We start from the raw sequence: 26225 nt of genomic DNA, 5'->3' as shown, positions 1-26225 counted from the left end.
AATATCTCAGGCGTCGATTAAGCCATGGGCAAGCAGGAGTGTCATATTCTTTGATGCAAAATATTTTCAGTAGTAATTGCCTTCTGCAGGGAATGCCCCTGCTCTCTCAATAAATGGGAGAGAGTGGGGTGGAGAGAGAGAAGGAAAGAGGGAGGGAGAGAAAGAGAGAGAAAAAAGAGAGAGAAAGGGAGAGAATGAGAGAGAGAGAATGAGAAAAAGCGAGAATGAGGGAGAAAGAGAATGAGAGAGAAAGAAAGAGAAAGAGAGAATGAGAGGGAAAGACTGAATGAGAAAAAGAGAATGCAAGAGAAAGAGAATAAGAGAGAGAAAGTGGGAGAAAGATGAGAGAGAAAGCGGGAAAGAAAGAGAAAGAGAATGAGAGAAAGAAAGTGGGAGAAAAGGGGAGAGAGAGAAAGAGAATGAGAAAGAAAGAAAGAGGGAGAGAGAGACTGAGAGAAAGAAAGGGAGAAAGAGAAAGAAAAAGAAAGTGAGAGAAAAGGAGTAAGAGGGAAAGAGAATGAGAGAGAGAAAATGAAAGAAAGAGGGAGAGAGAATGCGAGCGAGAGAGAGAAAGGGAGAAAGAGAGAAAGAAAGGAAGAAAAAGAGTGAGTGAGAATGAGAGCGAGAGAGAGAAAGAGGGAGAAAGAATGAGAGAAAGAAAGAGAGAAAAGGAGTAAAAGAGAGAGAATGAGAGAGAGAGAGAAAGAAAGAGGGAGAAAGAGAAAGAATGAGAAAGAAAGTGAGAGAAAAGGAGTAAGAGGGAAAGAGAATGAGAGAGAGTAAGAAAGAGGGAGAGAGATGTGAGCGAGAGAGAGAAAGGGAGAAAGAAAGAAAGAAAGAAAAAGAGTGAGTGAGAATGAGAGTGAGAGAGAGAGAGAAAATGAAAGAGAGAGAAAAGGAGTAAAAGAGAGAGAGAAAGAGAATGAGAGCGAGAGAGAGAAAGAAAGAGGGAAAGAAAGAGAAAGTGGTGTCACCAATTAAAATTAAGTCCTTCTCAGTTCAAGGCGCTTTAGGAATTAATCCTCAGCAGGATGTACAGGAGGGAGACTTAGTCTATTAACCTTTTGATCTAGTGAATTGGGAGGAGAAGGCAGGTGTGAAACTGACCGGTGGGTGTGTCCCCTTCTTTCCAGCCTTTGCAGATGTCATCGCCATGTTGTGGCACCCCGATACCACCGAGGCCGCCAACCCCAGCCGCTTCAAGTCCGTCTTTCAGAAATACGTCCCATCTTTTACAGGATACAGGTGAGGGATGCCCTGCTGTATTTCTACTACCCGTTTCTACTAATGCTCACTAATGGCAAAAGTTATCATCTTACAAATCTGTGGTACAGGGTTTCCCAGCCTTAGCCATGTAAAGAAGGGGGAACTTCAACTCCCAGAATCCCCCAGCCAGCCTGCTTTAAGATTGGTGGGCTTCAACTCCCAGAATTCCCTAGTCAGCCTGCTTTAAGACGGGTGGACCTCAACTCCCAGAATCCCCCAGCCAGCCTGTTTTAAGATGGGTGGGCTTCAACTCCCAGAATCCCCCAGCCAGCCTGTTTTAAGATGGGTGGACCTCAACTCCCAGAATCCCCCAGCCAGCCTGCTTTAAGATGGGTGGACTTCCACTCCCAGAATCCCCCAGCCAGCCTGCTTTAAGACAGGTGGGCTTCCACTCCCAGAATCCCCCAGCCAGCCTGCTTTAAGATGGGTGGACTTCCACTCCCAGAATTCCCCAGTCAGCCTGCTTTAAGACGGGTGGGCTTCCACTCCCAGAATCCCCCAGCCAGCCTGCTTTAAGATGGGTGGACTTCCACTCCCAGAATTCCCCAGTCAGCCTGCTTTAAGATGGGTGGACTTCCACTCCCAGAATCCCCCAGCCAGCCTGCTTTAAGACGGGTGGGCTTCCACTCCCAGAATCCCCCAGCCAGCCTGCTTTAAGATGGGTGGACTTCCACTCCCAGAATTCCCCAGTCAGCCTGCTTTAAGACGGGTGGGCTTCCACTCCCAGAATCCCCCAGCCAGCCTGCTTTAAGATGGGTGGACTTCCACTCCCAGAATTCCCCAGTCAGCCTGCTTTAAGATGGGTGGACTTCCACTCCCAGAATCCCCCAGCCAGCCTGCTTTAAGACGGGTGGACTGCAACTCCCAGAATCCCCCAGCCAGCCTGCTTTAAGATGGGTGGACTTCCACTCCCAGAATTCCCCAGTCAGCCTGCTTTAAGACGGGTGGGCTTCCACTCCCAGAATCCCCCAGCCAGCCTGCTTTAAGATGGGTGGGCTTCAACTCCCAGAATCCCCCAGCCAGCCTGTTTTAAGATGGGTGGACTTCCACTCCCAGAATCCCCCAGCCAGCCTGCTTTAAGATGGGTGGGCTTCCACTCCCAGAATCCCCCAGCCAGCCTGCTTTAAGATGGGTGGGCTTCCACTCCCAGAATCCCCCAGCCAGCCTGCTTTAAGATGGGTGGGCTTCCACTCCCAGAATCCCCCAGCCAGCCTGCTTTAAGATGGGTGGGCTTCCACTCCCAGAATCCCCCAGCCAGCCTGCTTTAAGATGGGTGGGCTTCCACTCCCAGAATCCCCCAGCCAGCCTGCTTTAAGATGGGAGGGCTTCCACTCCCAGAATCCCCCAGCCAGCCTGCTTTAAGATGGGTGGGCTTCCACTCCCAGAATCCCCCAGGCAGCCTGCTTTAAGATGGGTGGGCTTCCACTCCCAGAATCCCCCAGTCAGCCTGCTTTAAGATGGGTGGGCTTCCACTCCCAGAATCCCCCAGTCAGCCTGCTTTAAGACGGGTGGGCTTCCACTCCCAGAATCCCCCAGTCAGCCTGCTTTAAGAGGGGTGGGCTTCCACTCCCAGAATCCCCCAGTCAGCCTGCTTTAAGACGGGTGGACTGCAACACTGCTGTCATCTATCCAGGTCCTTTACTTCCTAGCTATGGAATTTCCGACATTCCCTCAAGGATTTATGATCGGACTCATTTTGTCCGGGAGTTGCGTTATCTCACATCTTGGGAAATAGCCGCAGCTTGTGACTCTTTCCCTCTTTTCTTTCCAGCCAGCAAGACGCTCAGGAGTTTTTGAAGTTCCTCATGGACCGACTCCACGTGGAGATCAACCGGAAAGGCCGCAAAAGCCCCTGCATTCTCTCCGACGCCAAGTGGCCCTCAGTCCTCGAGGAATCTGAAATGTTCAGGTGAGCCGCGGACCTGAAGCGAAATATTTAATTGCACCCTCAACGGAAGACCCGTTTTTTATTTATCGGTTGGCGTCGCCACTGCACGGGTCTCACTTCCCTTCGGCACAAAATTTGCAACAGCAGCCAATTTTTTTCCCTTTTTTAAAATGTTAATTTTTCAGATACGGTTTACCGTTTGATATTTTAGTAAAGGTTTATATATATATATAGATTAGATAGATAGATAGATAGATAGATAGATAGATAGATAGATAGATGATAGATAGATAGATAGATAGATAGATAGATAGATAGATAGATAGATAGATAGATAGATAGATTTTTACAACCCCTGGTAAGCCCCAATTATGGGAGGAAGCTAACTGCTTCCATCATCTGTCAATCGGCTCGTCACAAGAGTCCATCACGACAGAAACCCAATGTTTTTTACTGTTGCCTTTGTTATATTTGTGTTTTTTTAAATTTGTGCTGCCCTTTATTTATCAGCACAAATAAAAAAAACAACCATATATATATATATATATAATGTTGTATTTGTGCTGATAAATAAATAATAATAATAAATAAATAATAATAAATAATATTTATTTATCAGCACAAATACAACATATATGTAACAAAAAGGCAACAGTAAAAATATTGGGTTTCTGTCTGGATGGTCTCTTGTGACGAGCCAATGGACAGAGAATGGAAGTAGTGATCTTCCTCCCATATTTGGCCATACCGGGGGTTGTAACTCTAAATAAATAAATAAATAAATAAATAATAAATAAATAAATAAATAAATAATATAGTGTCTTTTCCTTTGCTGTGTTACTATATAGGTTCTTTTTGTTGTTTTTTAAACCCTTTTTTCTACTTAGCTTTTATATTTGGTGGTGTATAATTTTTCTTTGTATCTGCTTGAGTTTTTTGATCAGCTTTATATATTTGATACGGCCTGTTGACTTACTCACCAAGTTTTTTTTTCCTGTTCTATTTTTTTTTTTTTTTGGTAGTAAGCTGGTTTTCTTTTGCATCATTGTCTATTTTTTAAACTTTTCCTAAAACAAACAAATTATTAGTTCTTTTTAAAATAAATAAATAAACGAATCTCTTTTTGTTTTCTTGTCTTCAAAACCTGAACGTCAAAGCAATGAAAGTTTTTCTTTGCTTCAAAAAGTGTGGCTACATTGATGACACAAAATAAGAACTCCATTTTGGCCCCCAATCACCCTTCCTTCCTTCCTTCCTTCCTTCCTTCCTTTCTTTTTTCCTTTCTTCGTACCTTCCTTCCTTTTCTCCTTCCTTCCTTTTTTCTTTCCTCCCCTTCCTTCCATCTCACCTTCCTTCCTTTTTTCCTTCCTTCCATCTCCCTTCCTTCCTTCCTTCCTTCCTTTTTTTTCTTCCTTTGTGCCTTCCTTTTCTCCTTCCTTCCTTTTTTACTTCCTTTTTTCTTTCCTCCCCTTCCTTCCTTCCATCTCCCCTTCCTTCCTTTTTTCCTTCCTTCCTTCCATCTCACTTTCCTTCCTTCCTCTTCCTCATTTTCTTTTTCTGCTCCCCTTCCAGTGACGATGAGCAAGCTAACCAGATGTGGAAACGCTACTTGGAAAGAGAAGACAGCAAAATAGTAGGTGAGCAGACCCTCACTCCAATGACATGGGGGGTGTCTGATGTGTGAGTGTGTGAGTATGTGTGTGTGTGTTTGTGTGCGTGTATGGCCATCAGAACTCAGGAACCAGCTCGCGAGTGGCCCTGGAGAGGCCATTGTCGCTTCAAATGGCCACTAAGCCAGCAGTCGTTAAGCGAGGACTGCCTGTCCCAAGCCAAACGTCTTGATCTCTCTAAAGGTTCCAGGCTGATCCTTGGAGTAACAGAACCTCCTCTCCCTCCTTCTCTCCCACCAGATCTCTTCGTTGGCCAGCTGAAGAGCTGCCTCAAGTGCCAGGCCTGTGGCTATCGGTCCACCACCTTCGAGGTTTTCTGCGACCTCTCCCTGCCGATCCCCAAGGTGAGACACCCCCCCCCCCCAAGGGATCGCCCAGAGCAGCCGGCTGATCCATTCGAGTCCAGAAGTTTGATCGTTGGTAGAGATCGGGGTGCTTGGGGCGCAGAAGGCGGGGGCTCTTGCCGAGGTCGTTTCACCCCCATCCCTGTTCCATTGCCCCCTTTTGGATGACGCGTTGAAATATTTTTGATAAATGGGAAAGCGACTGCTCGGAGGACAGATGAGGTTACCTAGCTGGGTCACGAAACGTATGCAAGAAAAGAGCCAAACTCCTTGAATTGATACCAAGAAGGGAGAATATTTGTAGCTCGGGGTTGAAATATGGGGGGGCTTCGGCAGTCTCTGAGCTTGGTGGTTTTCTTGCAGGCATTTCATGACCCAGCTAGGTAACATCATCAGTGCTAGAAGGGGGAAGGAGGAGGAAGGGGAGAATTGTGGGGTCCTTGGTGCTCTCTGAGCTTGGTGGTTTTCTTGGGAGACATTTCATGAACCAAACTAGGTAACGTCATCAGTGCTAAAAGGAAGGAGGGTTTGCAGAGAGGAGGAGGAAGAGGAGAACTGATACAGATACAGATTAACAGACTTGGAAGGGACCTTGTAGGTCATCTAGTCCAACCTCTTCCCCCTCCCCCCAGCTGTGGGGTCCTTGGTGCTCTCTGAGCTTGGTGATTTTCTTAGCAATAGCAATAGCAGTTGGACTTATATACTGCTTCATAGGGCTTTCAGCCCTCTCTAAGCAGTTTACAGAGTCAGCATATTGCCCCCAACAACAATCCGGGTCCTCATTTTACCCACCTCGGAAGGATGGAAGGCTGAGTCAACCTTGAGCCGGTGAGATTAGAACCGCTGAACTGCAGATAACAGTCAGCTGAAGTGGCCTGCAGTACTGCACCCTAACCACTGCGCCACCTCGGCTCTTGTTTCTTGCAGACGTTTCATGACTCAACTAGGTAACATCATCCAGTTGTTAAGGGGGAAAGGTCTTTCTAACCAAACGCTCTCTTTGGGGTTTATGCAGAAAGGATTTGCTGGCGGGAAGGTCTCGCTGCTCGACTGTTTCAAGCTTTTCACCAAAGAAGAAGAGCTGGATTCGGAAAATGCGCCGGTAAAGTTTCCCTCCCCTTCTCCTCCTCCCCGGGGGCCCCCCCAGGAAATGTCAACCCGTGAGATTTACGAATCGACTTTGTAGTCCTCGCCTTACAACGGTTGATTTGGGGACCGTTCAAAGTGACGACGGCACTGAAAAAATGGGGCAAGCAAGGTCATAAAACGGGGCAACACTCGCTTAGCAACAGAAATTTTGGGTTCATTTGTGTTCGTAAGTCGAGGGCTACCTGTAACCATTTCTACAGGATTTACACTAAGCCACTCCCCCCCTTCTCTCTTTCTTTCTCATTCTCTTTCTTTCTTTCTCCATCTTTCTCTCTTTCTTTCTCATTCTCTCTCTCTCTCTCCCTCTTTCTCATTCTTTCTCTCTTTTTCTTTTCTCTCTTTCTCTTTCTTTCTCTCATACTCCTTTTCTCTTTCTTTCTTCCTTTCTCTCTTTCTTTCTCATTCTTTCTCCCTCTTTCCCTCATTCTCTCTTTTTCTTTTCTTTCTCTTTCTCTCATTCTACTTTTCTCTTTCTTTCTTCCTCTTTCTCTCTTTCTTCCTCATTCTCTTTCTCTTTCTCTCATTCTTTCTCGCTTTTTCTTTTCTCTCTTTCTCTTTCTCTCATACTCCTTTTCTCTTTCTTCCTTCCTCTTTCTTTCTTTCTCATTCTTTCTCCCTCTTTCTCTCATTCTCTCCTTTTCTTTTCTTTCTCTTTCTCTCATTCTACTTTTCTCTTTCTTGTTTCCTCTTTCTCTTTCATTCCTTCTCTTTTTCTTATTCTTTCTCTCTCATTCTCTCTCTTTCGTTCTCTCCCTCCCTCCCTCTCCTCTCCTTTCCAATCTGTCTTTCTCTCTCTGGCTCTCCTCCTCTCCCTCTCTCCTGTTCTCTCCACTCCCTCTCTCCTCCTCTCCCTCTCTCCTTCTCTCTCCCTAGGTATGTGACAAATGCCGACAAAGGACTCGAAGCACCAAGAAGCTGACCATCCAGCGTTTCCCCCGTATCCTCGTGCTACGTATCCTTTCCCCATTATTGGTTTCTCCGTCTCCCTCCTGGCTTCTTGAGGGAAGGAAATGCAGGAGAAAGAGGGAGAAGGGTGATGTGGAGCCACCTAACAGCGAGAGAGGCTGCCTAAAAGCCATCAACATGGGCAAAGGCCGGAGTTATCCTCTCCTTGACTAGCTGTTTCCCCAGATCTCAACCGGTTTTCCACCACCCGCTATTCCATTAAGAAATGCTCTGTCTATGTGGATTTCCCCCTCCAGCAGCTGAACCTGAAGGAGTTTGCCAGCGAAAAGGCTGGTAAGGGATCTCCTGAATTGGCAATGATTCTTTCTGGATATCTTTTTTTTTTTTTAGAAGGGAATGGAATGGAACAATGAATGAGGAGAGAGAGTAGAGGATGGGATGGGAATAGAATAGGATTGAGGGATAGAATAGAATAGAATAAGGGATGGGAAGGGGAAGGGGAGTAGAATAGGAGATTAGAATAGAATAGAGTAGAATAGAATAGAAACTAGAACAGAATAGAACAGAACAGAATATGGAATAGAATAGAAATTAGAATAGAATGGAGAATAGAATAGAAACTAAGAATAGAATAGAATAAGGGATGGGAAGGGGAGTAGAATAGGAGATTAGAACAGAATAGAATAGAATAGAAACTAGAATAGAATAGAACAGAACAGAATATGGAATACAATAGAAATTAGAATAGAAACTAGAATAGAATGGAGAATAGAAACTAAGAATAGAATAGAATAAGGGAGGGGAAGGAATGGGAATAGAATAGGAGATTAGAACAGAATAGAATAGAAACTAGAATAGAATAGAACAGAATATAGAATAGAATAGAAATTAGAATAGAAACTAGAATAGAGAATAGAATGGAGAATAGAATAGAAACTAAGAATAGAATAGAATAAGGGAGGAAGGGAGGAGAATGGGAAGGGGTGTAGAGTAGGAGATTAGAACAGAACAGAGTAGAATAGAATAGAATAGAAACTAGAATAGAACAGAACAGAATATGGAATAGAATAGAAATTAGAATAGAATGAAGAATAGAATAGAAACTAAGAATAGAATAGAAAAAAGGGAGGGGAAGGAATGGGAGTAGAATAGGAGATTAGAACAGAACAGAATAGAAACTAGAATAGAATAGAATATAGAATAGAAATTTGAATAGAAACTAGAATAGAATAGAGAATAGAATAGAAACTAAGAATAGAATAGAATAAGGAAGGGGAATGGTAATGGGAGTAGAGTAGGAGATTAGAACAGAACAGAATAGAGTAGAATAGAATAGAAACTAGGATACAACAGAACAGAATATGGAATAGAATAGGAGATTAGAACAGAATAGAATAGAATGGAGAATAGAATAGAAATTAAGAATAGAATAGAATAAGGGAGGGGAAGGAATGGGAGTAAAATAGGAGATTAGAATAGAAACTAGAATAGAATAGAAATTAGACTAGAATGGAGAATAGAATAGAAACTAAGAATAGAATAGAATAAGGGATGGGAAGGGGCAGCGAAGTAGAATAGGAGATTAGAACAGAACAGAATATAGAATAGAAATTAGAATGGAAACTAAGAACAGAATAGAGAATAGAATAGAATTTTTAAAAGTATTTTTAAACAGAGCCAATCTCACTCTTGGCATCCAGCCTGTTTTCCGGTATCGGTGTACATCACATGCCATTCTCTCTCTTTTGGAGGCACCCCCGTATACAACCTGTACGCCTTGTGCAACCACTCCGGAAGTGTCCACTACGGTCATTACACAGCCTTCTGCAAAGATCAGTCTGGCTGGCGTGTCTTTAACGATTCCCGGTAAGTGTGTGTGTGTGTTTGTGCATTTAAACGTAGCACGTAAACAGTTGAAACGGGTGGACTTTCACGGCGGGGAAGTGAAATACATCAAATTACAGCTAGTCCTAGACGTAACCTCCCCATTTTTATGTTTAATATTTTTCTAAAAAGTTAAAAACAAATGTCTCGCTTAACCAAAGGAATTTTGGGTTCCATTGTGGCCATAACTCGAGCGCTGCCTCTACTCACTCTCTCCTCTCCGTCTTCCCCTTTTCCCAATCCCTCCCTCCCTCCCGCAGGGTGTCCCCCATCAACGAGAACCAGGTCCCTTCCAGCGAAGGTTACGTACTTTTCTACGAGCTGGATGACTTGCACTGGAAGAAACAATAAAAAAAGGAAGGAAAAAAACAGGGAGAAAAAAAGAAGTATTGATTCCCGGCCCTTTTCGACCACGAAGCCCCTCAGACTGGCGTGTGGGCTCTTTTAAACCTTCAGAAGAAAGGGAAGGGGGAAATAAAAGCAGTGGTGGAAAAAAAAAGAATTAATAAAACCCAGGAAACGATTACCACGTGAGGAGTTTGGTTCTCCCAACGCTTGGATCGCCGCTTCTGGTTTTTTCCCCTACCTTTTTAAATCCAGGTTTCTTTGGGGCTTTTTTAAAAAAAAAAAAACACATTGTTTTATTTTTATTTCTTGCCTCTGTGGGGTTTTCCTCGCTCCTCAATTCCCCAGAGTTTTAAGATTAGAAGGGGGAGAGAAAAAAAAATTGATTTTGTGGGGAGGGAAAAGGAGGATCGGAAGGGTCGCAACCTCAGAGAGAGGGAGACACGCTGTGAAGTGAAGCAGCCTTTTTCCTCGTCTGCGCATCCATTTTTCCCCCTTTTTTCACCTCCTTCCTTCCTTCCCCGGCTCTCTTCCCCCTAACCCTCAGGGCCAAACTTAAGGTGTGCTTAGACACCCCACCCCACCCCCTCAGTCCGAGACTGGGGCGTCGCGCTTGGTTTTAACAACTTTCTACACAATGAAGGGTTTGTTGTACATTTGCAGTAGATGACTTGAGAGAAAATGAAGAGATTGAAACTTTTTGTGAATAAATTTATTTAACAAAAAAAAAGAGGAAACCCCTCACGTTGTCTTTAGTTCTGTTTGGGGGGGGGGTGGAGAGGGAGGTGTGTCTCCCGAAAGGACCGGCTTTTTGAAAAGTTGGCTTGAGTTGTGAGTATTCTCTGGGGAATTTGGGGTGGCTGAGAATTTCTTGAGTTTTCACTGATCCAATAATCTGATGCGTACAGAGAAAAAATAAAAGAAATTATAAGGGGCTTGCTCCTGGGGAGGAAAGCGATGGCAAACCTAGACGGCATCCTAAAAAGCAGAGACATCGCCCTGCCAATCAAAAGTGCATTGAATCAAGGCTACAGTTTTTCCAGTTGCAATAGATGGCTGTGAAAGTTGGGCAATAAGGAAGGCTGAGGGCCAAAGAATGGAGGCCTTTGAACTCTGGTGCTGGAGAAGACTCCTGCATTGAATCCCTTGGACTGCAAGGCCATCCAACCGGTCAGTCCTAGAGGAGATCCACCCTGGCTGCTCTTTAGAAGGCCAGATCCTGAAGAGGAAACTCAAAGACTTTGTTCCACCTAAGGAGAAGGAAGAAGGACTCCCTGGAGAAGAGCCTCATGCTGGGAACGATGGAGGGCAAAAGAAGAAGGGGACGGCAGAGAAGGAGGGGACTGGATGGAGTCACTGAAGCAGTCGACGTGAGCTTAAATGGGCTCCAGAGGTTGGGACAGGACAGGAAGGCCTGGAGGAACGTGGTCCATAGGGTCGCAATGGGTCGGACACGGCTTCGCGACTAACAACCAGAGAGAAAAAAGACCTTCCTAATTGATATGGAAATCTTGATGAGTGGGAGTCATTCCGGGCAGATGTGAAACACCACTGGAATTGATGAAGTAAGATAGACGGTGTCTCAGTGTGGAGGTTCCATTAAGACATTTCAAGTCTCAACAGCCGTTGAGAATGGCCATTTTCCATCCCATTGTTGGATCCCCTTTTCAAAACGTCTGGAATGGAGTTGTCTGAAAAGTGATTTTTTTTTTCTTTTGAGGTCAAAGTGGTAGAATACTGGCAGTTTGATGCTGCAGGCTTATATATACATACATACATACATACATATTAATATTATATAAAAGCCTGCAGCATCAATGCCAGTATTTTTGCTTTCTACCACTTTGACCTCAAAAGAAAAAAAAATCACTATATATATGGTCCATCGCTGCCTCTGTAACTTATTTTTGACTTCTTTGTAACTGGAGAGATTTTTATTCTGTCTAGGATAAAAGTCTGTGTTTATCTGTCTAAGTCTCTCTGTCTTTCTCTCTCTCTCTCTGTATCTCTGTCTGTCTGTCTGTCTGTCTGTCTCTCTCTCTCTCCGCATAATGGAGGAAGCTCCCATTCCTTGTCCCAGCTTCTGCCAACCTAGCAGTTCAAAAGCACGTAAAAAATGCAAGTAGAAAAATAGGGATCACCTTTGGTGAGAAGGTAAAAGGGTTCCATGCACCTTTGGCATTGAATCATGCCAGCCACGTGACCATGGAGACGTCTTTGGACAGCGCTGGCTCTTTGGCTTTGAAACGGAGATGAGCACCGCTCCCTAGAGTCAGGAACAACAAGCACATATGTCTGTGTGTGTGTGGGAAACCTTTTTACATTTCCCTATTTTGAATTTAGGCCTTACAACCCATCTGGAACCGCCTCCTTAGGGCCAAATTAGTACAAGAGCTCACTCAGGAGGTAGAACCTCCAGTGAGAGAGGGAGTCGATAGGCTTCCTGAGCCTATAAAAAACTTTTTTTATTACTTTTTTATTACTTTTTTTTTAAGTATTTTTTTTAAAAAAAAATAGCATTTGGTGAATGGGGAGAGAGGGTGTTGCAAACTCTCCTGAGCCAAAAAAGTAACTGTTTCATTATGAAAAGAACGAGATGATTAACAATTGCATTAATTTATAACGCCTCATTCTAAGCCGCACAACAACCCTGCAGAGTTGTGCAATCACACCTTAAGAGCTGCTGCTCTCATGTTGGAGGTAAAAATCCTAGTCCTCATGAAGTTATCTCTGTTAGATCAAAAGTGGGCACTCTATTAGATCCGATCGATTTGCTTCATTTTTTTCTTTTAATGGAATTTAAGCGCGATCTGGAGAATAAAATAAAACAAATTTGCTCAATGCTGCATCTCACTACTTCCGTCAACATACCGAAGTCCCCGCCCACGCGGACTCCTATTGGAGGGGATCGGCCCAATCCGAGAGAGGTGACGTCACCGCCGGTTTCGACCAATCCGGGCGGGTAGGGCGGAGCTCGCATAGCAGTTGCGCTCTTGGAGGGGTCTGGAAAGTGTTTGAGTTGGCTCGGCGTGGGAACCGCAGGTTAGAAGGGCCGCCGCGACACGCGTGTCATCACTGGTCGTCTGAATGCACCCGGGAGTTGGCGAAGGCGGGATTTACACGCGGGAGGGCTTCGTTTTTGCAAAATTGGGGTCAGGAGAGAGGAAAAAAGCGCGGGAGGGCGAGGAAAGCTTGTAGAGGGTGGATATTGACGCCACTGGGAGGGTTGGAAGGCAGATCAAAAGGTCAGATGGGAGAAGGGAGGGATTATATACAGGATCGTGGCGACTCAGGGCTTCACGGATTAACACCCTGCAAGGGTTAGGAAGGGAAGAAGATCCGTGAGAAGTGAGAGTTAAGACGCGTGTGTGTAATGGACTCAAAGCAGGAGGGCCCGTGGGTGGGTTTCAGGAAGGGAAATCCTACAGCTGCACGTGGATTAACTTTTCCTTCCTTCTTCCCTCTTTTCAAGAAGAGACTGGACAGCCATTTGCCTGAAATAGTATGGGTTTCCTGCTGGAGCAGGGGGTTGGACTAGAAGACCTCCAAGGTCCCTTCCAACTCTGTTATTCCTCCCTCCCTCCCCCTCCCTCCCCCCTTCCCATCCCTTCCTTCCTTTCTCTCTCTTTCCATCTCTTCTTCCTTCCAAGGTTCCTTCCAACTCTTATTCTACCTACCTTCCTTCCTTCTTCCCTTCCTTTCAATCCATCTATTTATCTATCTAGTCACCTCCCTCCCTCCCCCTTCCTTCCTTTTTCTTCCAAAAAAGAAGGTTTTCAAGAAGAAAACCTGGACAGCCACTTGTCTGAAATGGTATAGGGTCTCCTGCTTGAGCAGGGGGTTGGACTAGAAGACCTCCAAGGTCCCTTCTGACTTTTATTCCTTCCTCCCTCCCTCCTTCCCCCTCTCTCCCCCCTTCCCATCCCTTCCTTTCTTTCTCTCTCTTTCCATCTCTTCCCTCCTCCCTCTCTTCCCACCCCTTTTTTCCTCTTCCCATCTCTTCCTTTCTTCTTCCCTCCCTCATAACAGAGTTGGAAGGGACCTTGGGGGTCATCTAGTCCAACCCCTTCTCAAGCAGGAGATCCTATCCCATTTCAGACAAATCACTTCTTGAAAACCCCCAGTGATGTTGAAGGAAGGAGGGAAGGAAGGAAAAATAACAATATCAGAGCTGGAAGGGACCTTGGAGGTCTTCTAGTCCAACCCCCTGCTCAAGCAGGCGACCGTATCCCATTTCAGACAAGCAGTTGTCTAACCTCTTCTTAAAAACTTCCAGTGTTGGAGCATCCACAACTTTTGGAGGCAACTGAATTTATTGCATTTAATCTAACAGTCCCTGCTGGGTGATGGGTTTGTGTGCCGTCACCCCAAAGAAAAACTACTCTTACCCAGTTTGGGGAAAATTCACCCGGATTTTTGGAAACCCAACTTTTATTGCATCCTCTCTCCTTTCAGATTCCTAATGCAGCTGCGAGTGGCTGTCCTGGGTGGAGGGGTGACGGGTCTCGCAGCTTGTTATTATCTTGCTAGAAGCTCGCTAGCATCTAAGGTGAGAACTTGCCTGTTGAATCACTCAATGTGATTTATTGCTGTCAAAGATCAGTATTCTTTCTTTCTATCTATCTATCTATCTATCTATCTATCTATCTATCTATCTATCATCTCTCTATCTCTTATCTTATCTATCCATCTCTATCATCTATCATCTCTATTTATCTCTATATCTATCATCTCTCTATCTGTCTATCTATCTATCTATCTATCTATCTATCATCTCTCTATCTATTTATCTCTCTTTATCTTATCTATCTATCATCTATCTATTTATCTCTATTATCTATCGATCTATCTATCGATCTATCTATCATCTCTCTATATCTATTACTTATTTCTCTCTATCTATCTATCTCTCTGTCTATCTATCATCTCTATTTATATCTATCTATCTATCATCTCTCTATCTATTATCTCTATCTATCTATCATCTCTCTATCTGTCTATATATCTATCTATCATCTAATCTATCATATATCTCTATCTTATCTATCTATCATCTATCTAATCTATCATATATCTATCTAATATCTCTCTCTATCTTATCTATCTATCTATCTATCTATCTATCTATCTATCTATCTATCTATCTATCTTATCTATCTATCATCTCTCTCTATCTGGAATCTGGGCAAGTGAATGGAGCTAGTTTTAGTGGCCAGATGCCTTTCCTGTCACCAGAGCGGAGTTTTGTTTGGCAGATCTACTCTCACTGTGCCAGAGAGAGAGAAATAGCTGCCTCTACCTAGGATGGAACTGATGGTGAGATGAGAGCGCCACCTCTAGGCCACCCACTCCATAATCCAGTGTTTTTCAACCACTGTGCCGTGGTACACTAGTGTGCCGTGACATAGTGTAAGGTGTGCCGTGGGAAAAACACCTGTCTATATTGAATATAGGCACAGAGTTAAAAAATTTTAACATTTTCTAATGGTGGTGTGCCTCGTGATTTTTTTCATGAAAAAAGTGTGCCTTTGCAGAAAAAAGATTGAAAAACACTGCCATAATCAACTCAATCTATGTGTTGCATTGTCTTTATTCTTCCTCTCTTTTTCCTGTCTCCCCCCCTCCTCCCGCACAGGTCATCCTTTTGGAGGGCAGCCACCGGTTGGGGGGCTGGATTCATTCCACCCAGACGGAAGATGGGGCTGTTTTCGAACACGGTCCCCGAGGGATCCGACCTGCTGGACTTGTAGGGAAAAACACCCTTCTGATGGTAGGTTGTTCCGGTGACTGAGCCAAACGTAGTCCTTAGAGCACAACCACTTGTTTTGAGAGGGAGAGACAAAGAGGGAGAGAGAAAGAGGGAGAGAGAGAGAAAGAAAGGGAGAGAGAGAAAGAGAGAGAAAGACAGAAAGAGAGTAAGAGTGAAAGAGAAAGAAAGCGGGAGAGAAAGAGAAGGGGGAGAGAGAAAGAGAAAGCGTAAGAGACAGAAAGGGAGAGAGTGAGAAAGAGAAAGAAAGACAGAGACAGAAAGAGAGGGAGAGAGAGAGAGAGAGAAAGAAAGAGGAAGAGGGAGAGGGGGAGGAAGAGAGAAAGGGAGAAAGAGAAAGAAAGCGGGAGAGAAAGAAAGGGGGAGAGAGAAAGAAAGAAAGAGAAAGAAAGAAAGAAAAAGAGAGATCATCCCACTTTGAAATTATGAGTTACATTTCTTGGTTCAAGAGCAACAACGTTGTGATTTTATTCTAGGTTTCAGAACTGGGCTTAGAAGCCGACATTCTCCCCGTTCCAGGAGACCATCCAGCTTCGAAAAACCGCTACCTCTACGTCGGAGGTTCCCTTCACAAACTCCCTTCCGGCATTAAGTACGTCCGTCATGCCACAAAATCCAATAATTTGGGGGGGGGGGGGGATGCATCCTTTTTCATTTGAGCTGGGTGGTTTTCTTCCTGACGTTTCACGACCCAACTAGGGAACCTCATCAGTGCTCGAAGGGAGTGGGGATTGTGGAGAAGGGAGGTGGAGGACTGTGGAGTCCTTGTTTCTCTCTGAGCTGGGTGGTTTTCTTGCTGGCGTTTCACGACCCAACTAGGGAAGATCATCAGGGCTAGCACCCTCATAGCACAAGCCTCGTAGCACTGAAGATGTTACTTAGTTGGGTTATGAAATGTCTGCAAGAAAACAAGAAAGCTTTGAGATCACCAAGGGCATCACAAGCTTCCTCCCTTCCTTCTCCTCCTCCCCTTCTCCCCCTCCCCCTCTCCTTTTCTTCCTCCTTCCCTTCTCCTCCCCTTCTCTTTTTCTCCTCCACCTTCCCTTCTCTTCCTCCACCTCCCGTTCTCCTTTTCTTTCTCCTTCTCCTCCTTCCCTTCTTTTCTTCCTCCTTCTCCTTCCCTTCTCTTTTCCTCCTCCTCTTCTCCTTTTCTTTCTCCTTCTCCTCCTCCTCCTTCCCTTCTCCTTTTCTTTCTCCTCCTTCTCCTTCCCTTCTCTTCTCCTCCCCCTTCTCCTTTCTTCCTCCTCCTCCTCTTCCCCTTCTCTCCTCCTCCTCCCCTTCTCCTTTTCTTTCTCCTCCTTCCCTTCTCTTCCTCCTCCTTCCCTTCTCCTTTTCTTTCTCCTTCACTTTCTCCTTCTTCTCCTCCACTCCAGAATCCCATTCCTTTCTAGCACTAGTGATGTTACCTAGTTGGGTCAAGAAACGTCTCCCAAGAAAACCACCCAGCTCAGAGAGCACCAAGGACCCCCTCCTTTCAACCCTGAGCTACAAATAATTCTCCTCTCCTCCATCAATAATATTTCTTCTGTTTCAGGGGCATTTTCCAGACAGTGCCTCCGTTCTCCAGGCCTTTTGTCTGGAGTGGGTTGAAGGAACTCTGGGCTTCTCGTGGAACGGAGCCGGACGAGACCATCCATGCTTTCGTGGCCCGTCGTTTTGGCCAGGAGGTATTTCCACGAGCTAAGAAACCAACCCCTCCTACACCAAAAATTTCTTGGTTTTAGAGGTCACCCTGTTTTCCAGCCAACCCTTAGCTCTGCCCTTCGGCTTTTTAACCTCTGCTTGCCGTACAAAAATAAGTCATTTTTTTCCAGGGGAAAAATCCCCTTGCTAAGTTTCCTCATCATCTTAAAAACACAGGAAAACGTAGAAAATAAATCTGAAAGTTCATTTTCCAAAAATTGGGAGGGAGGGGAAATAGGAATTAAACAGCAAAGCTCATTTTCCAAACAGAGGAAAAATGTAGAAAAGAAACCGGAAAGTTCATTTTCCAAACACAGGGAAAAATAGAAAATAAACTGGAAAGTTCATTTTCCAAACACAGGAAAAATATAGAAAATAAACTGGAAATATAGAAAATAAACTGGAAAGATCATTTTCCAAACACAGGAAAAATATATAAAATAAACTGGAAAGATCATTTTCCAAACACAGGGAAAAATGGGAATTAAACTGCAAAGCTCATTTTCCAAACACAGGGAAAAATAGGAATTGAACTGCAAAGCTCGTTTTCCAAACACAGGAAAAATATAAAAAGCTCATTTTCCAAACACAGGAAAAATATAGAAAATAAACTGGAAAGTTCATTTTTCCAAACACAGGGAAAAATGGGAATTAAACTGCAAAGCTCATTTTCCAAACACGGAAAAATAGGAATTGAACTGCAAAGCTTGTTTTCCAAACACAGGAAAAATATAAAAAGCTCATTTTCCAAATGCAGGGAAAAATAGAAAATAATCTGAAAGGCACTGAAATGGTGAAAAAAATGGTAACGAAGCTTAAACCAGAGGAGAAATTTTCTTTAAAAAAAAATAGAATATTTTATATTCTGTCAAGGCTGGTATTTGGAAAGGGGGGGACAAAGGGGGAAGGGAAACAGGGTGGGAATCCTTCTGCCTTATCAGCCTGATGCAGGGAAGGCTGTCCTTCTTTTAAAATAATCTTTCTTTCTGTACGAGATGATGTGAGACTAGAGAAATGTAGAATAACTTATGGGCAGCTTCAGCCTGGAGGAAACCAGACTAGCCAATGAATATGATATGAATACTATTTGTTAAATGTATAAATTGCCTGACTCCCAATGCCTCTATTTTTTTTAGCAAGCTACAACTAGAATAGAATAGAATGTAAAAAATAGAATAGAATATAGAATAAAATATAGAATAGAATATAGAGTAAAATATAGGATAGGATAGAATAGAATAGAATATAGAATAGAATATAGAGTAAATATAGAATATAATAGAATATAGAGTAAAATATAGAATAGAATATAGAGTAAAATATAGAATAGAATATAGAGTAAAATATAGAATAGAATATAGAGTAAAATATAGAATAGAATATAGAGTAAAATATAGAATAGAATATAGGATAAAATCTAGAACAGAATAGAATATAGAGCAATTTATGAACCCTGGTTTTTTAAAAACTGGTGTTTTTTTTCCCCTGGAAAAGTTCTTTTAAAAGTTTTTTAAACACGTAAGGCCCATGGCGAAAGGAAATGTAACAATTGGGGCGACGGGAATGTTGAAATGCAGGCTGTGCTGGTTGTAAACCCGAGGACTGCTTGTAACTCTGAGGACTGGGTTGTAAGTTGCCTTTTTTACCCCAGCACCATCGTAACTTGGAACGGTTGCTAAGTGAATGTACGTAAACCGAGGACCGTCTTTAACCCCGTGGTGTTTTTTCTCGTCAGATGGCTGATATAACTATAGATAGCCTCTGTAGGGGAGTCTTCGCGGGCGATTCCCGAGCCTTGAGCGTCCGCTCCTGTTTTCCGACGTTATTCCTAGCGGAGCGGAAACACGGTTCCGTTATGCTGGGCATGATCCTTGCCAAAAGTGAGTTTTTAAATGGGGGGGAGGTCATCCAAACCATCCTTTTAACACAGAGGGAACATTCCTATTTTTAAGAGAAAATAAAATTGCAACAGCCGGAGCTAACCTGGAATCTCCATTTCCCCTGCCGGCTTGTGGAGGAAGCAGGATTGGCTTAACGACCTTGTGATTCACTTAACAACCGGCGATTTAACCTAGCCCCAAAAAAAGGTCGCGAAATTATGCGCAGCTCGTTAAAACAACTGCCTCGCTTAGCGACCAAAACGCCAGTCTCCATTAGGGTGGTAATTCGGGGATTAAGCTGTAGGTTAATTCCCCAGTTTGGGGGGGCTGAAAGAGAAGCCGAGCGGGTTCCCTGTTGAATTTCTACTTACTGAACAAGTGCATAAATGCCGGCAAAGTGTCTTGCAGTCCCGCAGGTCTTCCCTCTGCTTGGAAAGCCCATGCTCCTAGTCCTCAGTGAGGTGCTTCTGCTGAGCCTCCTTCTCGGACAGATCCAATTTGAACCGAGCTGTTTTGCCAACTCTTTCTCCTGGGGGCTGCTTAGCTCCAGCAACGGCTTCCTTTTGGGGCCCTAAGGAGCCCGGGCGGGCGAGGAGGGGAGGGGCAGATAGAGGCCGTTGTGAGTGACATTGAGTTGGCCATGCCCACTCAGTCACATGACCACCTAGCCACGCCCGCCCAGCCGGTCATTACACAGAACATGGTCCGTGGGATTTAAAATTATGAATTTAGCGATCCCCGAGGTCCGAAACGTTGGGGACCCCGATCTGGCCCAACCCCCTGCCCAGCAGAACCTACATCATGTTTAACAGATGGTAGTCCAGTCTCTTGGTGGTTGGGGGGCAACCCCTAACCAGGTTTGGCCAACCGAGGAAGCGTTCCCAGATTCCCCTCTCTCTTTCCTTTCCAGAAGAAGCTTCCACAGCGGATTGCCAGCTGATCCGCCAGGCCCAGGAAGGACGTTGGAGCCAGTGGTCCCTGCGTGGCGGACTGGAGACCCTTCCCCAAAGTTTAGCTTCCTTCTCAAGAGAGCGAGGGGTCGAAATCCACTGCAACGCCCCCGTGAAACGGCTGGACAGAACGGCCTCCGGGTCCTGGCAGGTGGGGAGAAGACCCAAGGGGGATTTGGGGGGGGTGTCCCCTAGTGTCCCCCCGCCCCAGTTTTCCTCCTTCCAGTCTTCCATCCTGGGGAGGGGGGTGCAAAGATTGGTATTGTGGTGTGACGGCTTAGAGGCGGAGTTCTCGCCTCGCAATCGATGGCTGTGAGTTCAATCCTAGGTAGAGGCGGATATTTCTCTCTGGGCACGATGGGAATAGAATACCGCTCTGGCGACAGGAAAGGCATCTGGCCACTAAAACTAGCTCCATTCAGTTGCCCAGACTCCACCCTGCAAGGGATTATGAAGATGATTATGAAGAAAATGAAGATGATGATTGCAAAGAGAGGGATCATTTCTCCCAACTTTGGGGTCCCCATATAACGGGGCACAGAAGGAGTGTCGTTTCATCTGGGCGCTAAGAATAAAGAACCTCCCTCTGTATCAATTAAAATAATAATAATTCCTGCACTTAGAAATGTAGCCCATCGGGCTCGGCTGATGGCGAGCTAGATTTCTAAGCTTCGGGGAAATTCACATCCTGAATAGCCCGTAAGGAGATTAAGTCGCCTAGAGAATGTTACGAGCTGACGGTGTTTTATTTTTTCCCGTAGATTGTGCTGCAGGATGGAATCGTAGAGGCTGATCATGTGATCAGCGCTTTGCCCGCCAGAGGTAGGAGAAAAGGTTGTCGTGGCAGTTGTGAAGTGTGCTGTTGCGACCCGCCAACAGAGCTGGCAGTAGATTTGGACAGTGAGGAGGGTTGGGGAGACACCTGGGCCAGTCCTGGAGTCTGGGGAAGGCTCGGAGGAGGGCTCTGTGTCGGAGGCAGAGAGGGGGCCAGGGCCGTCTGACAGTTATCAGCTGCCTTCGGAGTCAGACATCAGTGAGGCAGAAGAACAGCTGGAGCCTGTTCCCAGTGTGCGCATACACAGAGTTGCCAGACGAAGGGAAGAGCTAAAGAACAGGGGTTGACTTGGGAGTTAAGGCCACAGGTGGACGGTGAATGGCCCCTCCCAGAGGGAATAAAAGAGGAGCGACAGGGGAGTGGAGTTTGCAGGAGACAATTAGTTCGCTTCATTAGTTTTGTGACCCTCCGAGACTCCTGGCCAAGTTCTGCAGATGTCGACCTGGCATCTCTCCAAGCCAGATAAGGTCTGTGACCGTAAATCCTCCCTTGAAAAACTTTGCTGGAGGTGAATGAGCAGAATCCACAGTCAATTAACAAAAGGGTTTTTTTGTCGGGACAAGGAGTTGGCTTCAGGCTCTTGGTCAGAACAAGTGCAATACACACACACACACACACACACACACACACACACACACACACACACCTCTATACCTATACCTACCTGTTTGAAGGAAATAGCAACCTTAAATGAAGCAGTGTTACTCGGTTGATTGCTTTGGTGCACCTTTGAGGACTAGAAACTTGCGACGGCCAATCTGAAAACAAAAAATCCTGATATTACAGCCCTTTTTTCCTCCTCCGCCCTCCCAGCTCTGGCCGATTTGCTCCCTGCTGGATTCGAACCCCTTATCCAAGACCTGCTGGCTATCCGAGCTGTTTCCGTAGCGGTGGTGAATCTACAGTACGAAAACGCACAACTTCCCGTCACGGTAACTTTTCGGCTAAAGAAAGGAAAAAGCAGATACGAAAAAGGGCCCAAATCCCACCACAACGAAGTCACACAGGGGAGGGGGGGAGCCAATTTGCTTAACAACCATTGTGATTTGCTTAAGGACCACATCCAAAAGGGTCCTAAAACAGGCTCCAAACTCATTTAATGACCAACTTGCTTAGCGACAGGCATGTATGACTTTCAGGATCTTATGGGTAAGGCTTCCAAACAAGCTACGGAGCGATGATTTTTTAAAAATTTCTTTGATTGCTTTGGTGCAGCTTTGAGGACTAGAAACTTGCGCCGGCCAATCTGAAAACAAAAAATCCTGATATTATTTTTAATTTTTTTTTTTTTTCCCCTCAGGGATTCGGCCACTTGGTGCCTTCGTTTGAGGATGGCCCCTTGTTGGGCATCGTTTACGACTCGGTGGCATTCCCCCAGCAGGATGGTAGCAAAGACTCTACCACTCGACTGACGGTACGAAGGGTGGGGATTATGGTCTCTTAATCTTTCCCCGCGTTCTTGCTGGATTTTTTTTTTTTTTTTTTTTGCAAATAGTTTTTTTATTTTTTTCCCTTTCAAATTCATTCGTAGATATACATTCTTATAATAGCTATTTAACATTTATCTATTCATCATTAATCTCTATATTCATTTTTACATATATCTCTATATCTATCTATCTATCTATCTATCTATCTATCTATCTATCTATCTATCTATCTATCATCTATCTCTATCTTATATATCTATCTATCATATCTCTATCATCTATCTATCATATCTCTATCATCTATCTATCTATCTATCTATCTATCATATCTCTATCTATCATCTATGTATCCTATCTATCTATCTATCTATCTATCTATCTATCTATCTATCTATCTATCTGTATCTTATCTATCATCTATCTATCTTATTTATCAACTATCTTATATATCTATCTATCATATCTCTATCTATCATCTATCTATCTTATCTATCTATTATCTATATCATCTATCATCTATCTATCTGTCCGTCCGTCTGTGCGTGCGTGCGTGTGTATCTTATTTACATACATACATACCAGTGGTGGAAATGGTGGAATTATGGCTAATTTACTTTTCCCTATAGCATTCTTTCTCAACCCACTTTAGGAGGGGTGGACGTCGACGCCCAGAATCCCCCAGCCAATATGCTTTAAGATGGGCGGACTTCAACTCCCAGAATCCCCCAGCCAATATGCTTTAAGAGGGTGGACTTCAACTCCCAGAATCCCCCAGCCAATATGCTTTAAGAGGGTGGACTTCAACTCCCAGAATCCCCCAGGCAGCCTGCTTTAAGACAGGAGGACTTCAACTCCCAGAATCCCCCAGCCAGACAGCTTTAAGATAAGACCTCAACTTCCAGAATCCCCCGGGCAGCCTGCTTTAAGGGGGTCTTTTTGTTTCCGATGATCAGGTGATGCTTGGCGGCGCCTGGTTTACATCCCACCTGGGTGACCCGGACACCATTCCTCACAGCGAGTTGTTAAGCAGAGCTCAGGCGGCTGTGAAGAAGCACCTCGGCATCTCCGCGGAGCCTCTTCGCTCCATCGTTAAAGTCCATAAGGTAAAGTCCTTTGAACTTATCTATTTATTTATTTCTTTTCTCCTCTCCGACTCAAATAACTCTGCGAATTCTTCTTCCTTGTGCAGTCCTGCATCCCTCAGTACTCGCTCGGCCACTGGAAACACATGGGTAAGTTTTAAGGCTGGCTCTTTTGCGGCCAAGCTCGCTTAACAACGAAAAGTGATTTGCTTAACAACCTTAGACAAAGCAGGGCACAAAATGGGATGTGACTCATTTAATAACTGCCTTGCTTAGCAACGGCAATCCTGATCTCTTCTTTCTTCTCCTCTTTCCTTTCCTCTTCCTTCCTTCCTTCCTTATCCCCTTTCCTTTCTCTTCCTTCCCTTTTTCCTTTCCCTCTTCCCCCTTTCCTTTCTCATCTTTCCTTTCCTCTATCTTCCTTCCCTCTTCCTCCTCTCCTTCCTCCTTCCTTTTCTGTCTTCCTTCCCTCTTCCCTTTCCTTTCTTCCCTTCCTCCTTTCCTTTCTCTTCCTTCCCTTTTTCCTTTCTCCTTTCACTCTTCCTCCTTTCCTTTCTCATCTTCTTTCCTCTATCTTCCTTCCTTCCCTCTTCCTCCTCTCCTTCCTCCTCTTTCCTTTCCTGTCTTCCTTCCCTCTTCCCTTTCCTTTCTTCCTTCTCTTTTTCCTTTCTCCTTTCACTCTTCCTCCTTTGCTTTCTCATCTCTCCTTTCCTCTATCTTCCTTCCTTCCCTCTTCCTCCTCTTTCCTCCTTTCCTTTCCTGTCTTCCTTCCCTCTTCCCTTTCCTTTCTTCCCTTCCTCCTTTTCTCTCTTCCTTCCCTTTTTCCTTTCTCCTTTCACTCTTCCTCCTTTGCTTTCTCATCTCTCCTTTCCTCTATCTTCCTTCCTTCCCTGTTCCTCCCTTTCCTCCTCTTTCCTTTCCTTTCTTCCTTCCCTCCATCTATCTTCCTTCCCTCTTCCCTTTCCTTTCTCATCTTTTCTTTCCTCTACTTTCCTCCCCTTCCCTCTTCCGTTTATCTTACTTCCCTTCCCTCTTCCCCCCTTTCCTTTCTCCTCTTTCCTTTTCCTTTCCAGAAAGTGCTACTTCCCAATTGAAGCAACACAATCTGCCCCTTAGCCTGGTGGGCGCTTCTTATGCCGGGGTTTCCGTCAACGATTGCATCTTCAGCGCCCAGACAGCGGTGGCTCACCTCGCGGGCGGCATCTCCTGAGCACGAGCCAAGTTCTGGATTCCTGGGATCCACCCTCTCTTGAGGACTTCTTGAGGAAAGAGTTGAATAACAGAATAAGAGAGCTGGAAGGGACCTTGGAGGCCTTCTAGTCCAACCCCCTGCTCAAGCAGGAAACCCTATACGATTCCGGGCAAATTATTATCCGATCTCTTCTTTAAAAACCTCCAGGGATGGAGCACCCACAATTTCTAGTGTCAAGCTGTTCCACGGGTTAATTGTTCTAACTTTCAATAAATTCCTCCTGAGGTTCCAGGTTGCTTCCCTCCTTGGTGATTTCCCATCTGTTACTTCTCATCCTGCCTTCTGGTGCTTTGGAGAATAGGCTGACACCCCCACTTTTTTGCGGGGGGGCAATTAGAGCATTTGCCAAGCCAAGTTGACGAGACCTAACTCAGTTTGCGTTATATCTATATGTGTATAAAAATGGCTCTATTTGTGCGTCTCTGTCTGTGTGTTCCAACATAACTCTGGACCGCCTGGAGCAATTTCAGCCAAACTTGGAACACAGAAGACTTACTCGCTGGATACAAATACTGTGGGGGTAAGACACCCCTAACACCCCTCAGGGTGTGTGTTCTGTTAAGATACAGCCTGTTGTGCCTTAAAACGGCTTCTACCGTACTGCCGCGAAATGGCTCCTACAGTGGAGGAGCCATGGTAACGGCTTCGCAGTACTCCACAAGGGGGCTCTCCCCTCTGGTAAGGGGGAAAATCCAACATTAGAAATTACGTTCGGTCCGGACATTCTCCCCCCATTTCTCCCCTAAAATATCCAGGCAACGCTAGGGGTTTTTAAACACTAGTTTCAAATAAAACCAAACCACGGTTGTTCGCCCTTGGGTTAACTTGGCCAGTTGTTCATAGAGAAAAGGACAGTTCATTCTTTTCGTTGGGTGAGGGAATATTTATTTTTGTAAAAAAAAAAAATCAAATATATATATCAAAAACGAGAGGAGAAGGGCACCACTACCGCGAAAAAGGGGACCGACGGCTACATAAATAGAATAAATAAAATGTCACATCATTGGCAGTATCTAGTGATTGTGAGGTGCGCATCGGTGGGGAAATGAAAGGTACAGGCTGGGACCAGCCCTGGAGCAGAGGGGAGGAATATATATATGTATATATATTAGGGAAGATGGGTGGGGTAAACAGTGGATGATTGTTCGTGGCGATTCTGATTTTTCTTTTCCTGGGTGGGTGGATGGGCGTAGGGAACCAGAAAACAGTCCAGCCGCTAAAATAGTAATAAACATCTGTCCGGGATGGGGTAGGGGGAGACGGACTCCTCCCTCCAGGCCTCTGGAACAAACCAGTGAGACCAACTCTTAAAAAGCTTTCGCTCGAATAGTATTCTTAAAAGGATTTCGACCGACGGAGACTTTCCGAGCCGGCTTCCGCAGCTTCTGAAAGCGTTTAAAATTTAAAAGGGAGTTTCCTCCCCGGAGGACGGAAAGGAGGAAGGGGAAAAAAAAAGGGGAAAAAATATATCAGAGAAGATGAAGAAGGAAGAGGAGTATAAAATAAAAGAGATGGGGGGGGGAAAAGGAGCAGGAGATAAAGGGAAAGAAGAAAAAGGAAAAAAAATATGGCAGGGAAGAGATGAAGAAGAAAAAGGAAGAGGTGGATAAAAAAAAAGAGATGGAAAAAAGAAAAGGAGGAGCAGGAGAGAAGGGGAAAGAAGAAAAAAGGAAAAATGTGGCAGAGAAGAAATGAAGAAAAAAAAGAAGAGAAAAAGATGGAGAAGAGATAAAAAAGGGAAGCAGATGGAGAAAGGAGGAGAAAGAAGAAATGGAGAAGGAGGAGGAAGAGGAGAAAAGAAAAAGGGAGGAGGAGAAGGAAGGGATGAACAAGAAAAAATGAGAAAACGGAAAAAAGGAGAGAGAAAAAAAAGATGAGATGGAGAAAATGGAGG

General features: G+C 44.8%; 2 protein-coding genes across 2 annotated transcripts in view; both read left to right on the top strand.

The window, feature by feature from the left end:
- The window catches only part of USP21 (ubiquitin specific peptidase 21), a 26404-nt gene extending 16702 nt beyond the window's left edge, over positions 1 to 9702 (top strand). Inside the window, exons 6-14 of the mRNA XM_032234238.1 lie at positions 1134 to 1245; positions 3038 to 3175; positions 4727 to 4791; positions 5065 to 5168; positions 6184 to 6270; positions 7191 to 7269; positions 7449 to 7556; positions 8975 to 9089; positions 9368 to 9702. Of these exons, the coding sequence (XP_032090129.1) occupies positions 1134 to 1245; positions 3038 to 3175; positions 4727 to 4791; positions 5065 to 5168; positions 6184 to 6270; positions 7191 to 7269; positions 7449 to 7556; positions 8975 to 9089; positions 9368 to 9458 (899 nt within the window). The 3' untranslated portion in view covers positions 9459 to 9702. The remainder of the gene's footprint in view (positions 1 to 1133; positions 1246 to 3037; positions 3176 to 4726; positions 4792 to 5064; positions 5169 to 6183; positions 6271 to 7190; positions 7270 to 7448; positions 7557 to 8974; positions 9090 to 9367) is intronic.
- A 2744-nt stretch (positions 9703 to 12446) lies between these two features.
- Positions 12447 to 24518, top strand: LOC116519742 (protoporphyrinogen oxidase-like). The gene is made up of 13 exons (XM_032233752.1): positions 12447 to 12494; positions 13908 to 14001; positions 15088 to 15222; positions 15696 to 15811; positions 16754 to 16886; positions 18638 to 18782; positions 19693 to 19883; positions 20494 to 20554; positions 21381 to 21499; positions 21868 to 21981; positions 22951 to 23100; positions 23187 to 23229; positions 24153 to 24518. Exons 2-13 carry the CDS (start codon positions 13915 to 13917, stop codon positions 24287 to 24289), a joined length of 1431 nt encoding a protein of 476 aa, XP_032089643.1. The 5' UTR covers positions 12447 to 12494; positions 13908 to 13914; the 3' UTR covers positions 24290 to 24518.
- The last annotated feature ends 1707 nt before the right edge of the window (positions 24519 to 26225 follow it).

The sequence above is a fragment of the Thamnophis elegans genome, chromosome 17, assembly GCF_009769535.1.
Source record: "Thamnophis elegans isolate rThaEle1 chromosome 17, rThaEle1.pri, whole genome shotgun sequence".
NCBI lineage: Eukaryota > Metazoa > Chordata > Lepidosauria > Squamata > Colubridae > Thamnophis > Thamnophis elegans.
This window is presented reverse-complemented; position numbering and strand designations above follow the sequence as displayed.

What these genes read in the sequence shown, in the direction of transcription:
- LOC116519742 (XM_032233752.1), top strand. Translation starts at nt 13,915, where the DNA reads ATGCAGCTGCGAGTGGCTGTCCTGGGTGGAGGGGTGACGGGTCTCGCA. An exon ending in AAACTCCCTTCCGGCATTAA is followed by an intron (nt 15,812 to 16,753) that starts GTACGTCCGTCA and finishes CTTCTGTTTCAG; the next exon opens with GGGCATTTTCCAGACAGTGC. An exon ending in GGGCATGATCCTTGCCAAAA is followed by an intron (nt 18,783 to 19,692) that starts GTGAGTTTTTAA and finishes TTTCCTTTCCAG; the next exon opens with AAGAAGCTTCCACAGCGGAT.